The sequence below is a fragment of the Saccopteryx bilineata genome, chromosome X (genome assembly GCF_036850765.1).
Source record: "Saccopteryx bilineata isolate mSacBil1 chromosome X, mSacBil1_pri_phased_curated, whole genome shotgun sequence".
Classification (NCBI taxonomy): Eukaryota; Metazoa; Chordata; class Mammalia; order Chiroptera; family Emballonuridae; genus Saccopteryx; species Saccopteryx bilineata.
The window spans coordinates 105,585,035-105,589,088 of NC_089502.1; the positions used below are offsets into that span (position 1 = coordinate 105,585,035).

A 4,054-nucleotide genomic window follows, 5' to 3' on the forward strand; every position below is an offset into this window, starting at 1 on the left:
GAAAAGCACTCTGGATTTGCAGAGAATGGACTTGGGGTCTTGTCACTCACCACCCTCGTGTCTCTAGACAGGAAAGCCATTTAGTGATCTGAACCTCAGATTCATGCCTGCCTACCTCTGGAGCTAGTATTGCCAAATATGGCTCCTCCAGGGCCAGAGCCATGCCTTTTGATTTTTGGCAACCCAGATTCTGCCCCTCCACCTGAGTTATAGAAGGCTTTCTCTATTTTCTTGTTTGCTGAATGAATTTGAAGTCGCTGAGGGGTCATCGTTCCTACATCCTTTCCTTTCGAAGCCTCCTTTGCCTGCGGGCTTATGTCTATGGGCCTGAACCTTTGTCGGAGGTCATTTGCTAGCCAATCCTGTCCCAGGGACTTTACCTTGCACACAGCTGGAAGCAGAGTAGGACTGACTGGAGGCAAAGACAAAAGAAGGTGCCCTGGACACTCTTTTGTGTGTGATAGCTGCTCCCCCTCTGAGCCCCACAAAACTAAGTGAGGCACCTTCCTTAGTGTTCCCTATTAGCGGACTTAGTTCAGAAAGTGTTGAGTTCTAGGGGTAAATGTGGTCACTTCGGTGGTGGCCAGAGCTCCTTGTGTGTGTCCTTTTCCTATAGCTGATAAGAACGTGAGCGATGACTTCTACATCTCCACTTTTGCTGCAGGGTGAGTTACAGACTTCCGAAGGCCCTGGTTACAGAATGGATGGGAAGGGCATTAGACTCCTTGGTACAATGAGGTACGTATGAAAGAAAGCTGGAGGTGGAAAGATGCCTGATGCCATGGGCCACCAGCCTGCTAGATAGCCTCCCATTTTATCACACTGGCTGAAGGAGACAAAGTGCTCAATCTGCCCTACCCCCTGGACACACACCCACTGCACTTTTAAACAGTTTGTACACCCCAACAAAATGTAGGTCCTGAGAGAAATGCCAGGTTACCTTTCAGAGATGCCCCAGGTTGAATCCTCTCTCTGCCTCACCCAAGAGTCTATGCTTTTCTGCAGCCACTTCCCTCCCCCTCCCCGTTGTTCCAGGACTATCATCACATTAATCCCCTGTGTTAGCATTATAAACAGGCATAACTCCCACCCTTTGATGTTCTAGACCCTGCTCACCTCTTCCCCATCTCATTTCTTTCTCTCCACTTCCCCTTGACGTAACCACAACACTTCAGTGAAGAATGTTTTCTTTCCCCTACAGTCCACACTGCCTTTAGTGTCTCCATATTATTCTTTTACCCAAGTCCAATTTTATTTCCAGGCTTCATATAGTCATATTACTGAGAATTTCCTGGCAGTCACATTTTGGTAGTTTTTGTAATGCCTCACAATGTCTTTTTCCTGAAACCACCCACCTCTTCTCTGCCCTCCTGTCAAGCTGACTTACTGTATTTCCTATTTCCACTGCACCCAGTCATGTTCCCTTCCCTTTGCCAATGCCCCTCCCCCAATCTGGGTTAAGTATCCAAAGTGCCTGATACACAATATTTTTATATGCTCTGATACCCTTTCAAATCTCCCCAATCTTACTTGAGCAACTCGGGATTCTCATAGCTCCCCATGATGCCCTTTCCTGTCCCAACCCCAAGGCAGGTCACATTAGCTTTTCTACATTTTCATGGCACACCCCACCTCCCCACTCATCCCTATTACAGCCCTTACCTCATTGACAGTTTATATATGTCTCTCCTGTGTAATCTAGAATGTTCTTTTGAACTGAGGGCTGTGTGCTAAGGAGTGTTTTCAGAGTGTACACTGGTGATTCACACAAAACTGGTGGTCAATAAATGGACAAGATGTCATCATTATCCTTTTATTTTTTCATCTAATTTCTCCAGTAACTAAGTAAAATCAGGGTAGTTTTAAGTCTTCTTTACATATCAGTGGACACAAAGGTTTCCAGAAAGTTCAGACATAAACGAATCCCCTCACCCACCCTTCTTTCACATTTTACTGGTTATTTCAATGTTTCAAGGAACAGCCGTTCAACGATATAAAATAGGTACCAGGTCACAGAATACGATACTTAATTTTATAACGTTAGTTAAACTGTTATACTAAATCTCAATGGTGGAAAAAAAGAGAAACATATATTTTCTTCAACGATATTTAAACATATTTGACCTTAATCAACACTGTATTAAAATGAAAAATATTTTACAATATCCAAAACAAACGCTCTATTTCGCAGTTAAACTATTAGCACTGACCACAAATACCAAACACAGTGTACCCCATTCCCTATAATATTTAACGGAGAGCCCAGGTGATACACTTCTTGCAGTACCTGTGCTACTCTTTACAACCCTCCCACCCCACCCGACCCTCCCCGTTCCCAAGTTCTGTGCCAGATTTCTTTAAGGGCCGGAGTAACCTCCAGCACCTGAATTGAGGATAGCCTCAACTTCCGCATCATCATCAGAATCCCAATCGTAATTACAAGACCAGTCCTTGGAGCATCGGTTACGCACCCTTGCCACAAAATGCATGACTTTCAGCTTGCTTGATTCCACGTGTGCTCGAGGTCCCCAGAAGAATTCGTACTCTACGGGACTGCTACGGGGCACCGGCTTATAAATCAGGTACCCTCTGCGCACAAACTCTTCTGTGACGACCTTCTTTGGATCGCCAAAGATGCTGTGCTGCCGGCCGGGCTGCATCCCCAACTTCCCCAGCACTTTCCAGACAAGAGCCTCCTTGGCGCTGTTGCCCATGATGAAAATGAGGGCTAATATGGACATCAGGAGACTTTTCTTGGTGCCTTGAAAATTGCTCCGGGCTACCGATGGCTTTTGCGCTTGAGCGGTACTGGAGGCTTCCTCAGGAGTGGTGGAGGACTCTTCTGGAGTGCTCGGGTCTTCCTCTGGGCCGCTAAGGTCGTCCTCGGGGGTGCTTGGGACTGCAGACGTGGCCATCGGGGTCTCTGAGGCTTCTGAGGCCTGTATCTTACGATTGTTGCGGTTCTCTTCTGCGGCCCTTGCATTACGGCGGCGCCTACTCTTTCGTCCCCGTGGCATACCTCTTGCTAGGGGTGCTGAGCCTATAGCAGTCTTAAGGAAGGATGCCTATAGTCTCTGCAGAAAGTTACTATCTCTATTTTCAGAAGGGGCTACCGCTGAAGCCACGAACGTCAATAGTCTTTGTAGCAAGAAGCCAGGCGTTCTTAGCGACACCAGCTCACTCCCACGCAAGCCGATTTGCGTGTGCAACCGCCACTTGCACTCGCCCCAGATGCAAGCGCGCGAGAATGCTTAGCAGGATTGGCTCCGCCTCTCCTGCCACGCATTACCGGAACTCTCAAAGGGAAGTGGGTGGTTCCTCCACCTAGACTTCCGCTGTCAGTTAGGAAAAGGGGCTGGCCACTACAGGGGTGGGACTAGGTCCCAAATGGCGACTAGGGATTGGTAAAATCAGGGGTAGCAGAAGAGACATGCATTGGGTTTTTCCTGTATTTTTCTGTCTATTACAGGATTGGCTTGCGGGTCTTGGGAAGGAATTTGTCTCTTTCTCCATTCCCACTGGGTGTGTTTGTGTGGTGGTGGGGAGGGTACGTGTATTCTTGGATGAAATCAGCTAATCCCAGCTCTTCTTTCCTGTCTTGGTTGCGCATTCATTCACTCGCCCTGTTTTCAGAAGGAATTCATGTATATAGTAAAAAATTCATAGGCCCATCTAGGCCTCACATAAAATGACCGAAGTGCTGGGAAATAAGATAGGTTGGGGGGGGTTGGTTGTGGGGGGAGGAGTGAGCAAAAAAGGACAACAAAAGAACAAATTCGTGGGCAAGGACAACAGTGCGGTTATTGGAGGGAGGGGGAGGAGGGGAGAGGTGAAAGGGGATAGGGAGTTAAATGGTGATGCGGGGAGATTTGGGATGATGAACACACAATACAGGGTACAGATGATCTGTTGTAGAATTGTGCACCTGAATCCTATATAATTTTGTTAACTAGTATCATCCCGACAAATTCAATTTAGATAAATAATTAAAAGTGAATAGAAAGAGGTGCAGAGCCTTTAAAATGTTATATATTCACGGAATAATTAAACAGGG

The 4,054-nt window shown here is 46.8% G+C and overlaps 1 protein-coding gene across 1 annotated transcript; it reads right to left on the reverse strand.

Annotated features, from left to right (window-relative positions):
* Positions 1–1,799: 1,799 nt before the first annotated feature.
* Positions 1,800–3,265, reverse strand: MAGEH1 (MAGE family member H1). The gene has a single exon (XM_066248963.1). It carries the CDS (start codon positions 3,015–3,017, stop codon positions 2,358–2,360), a length of 660 nt encoding a protein of 219 aa, XP_066105060.1. The 5' UTR covers positions 3,018–3,265; the 3' UTR covers positions 1,800–2,357.
* Positions 3,266–4,054: the final 789 nt, after the last annotated feature.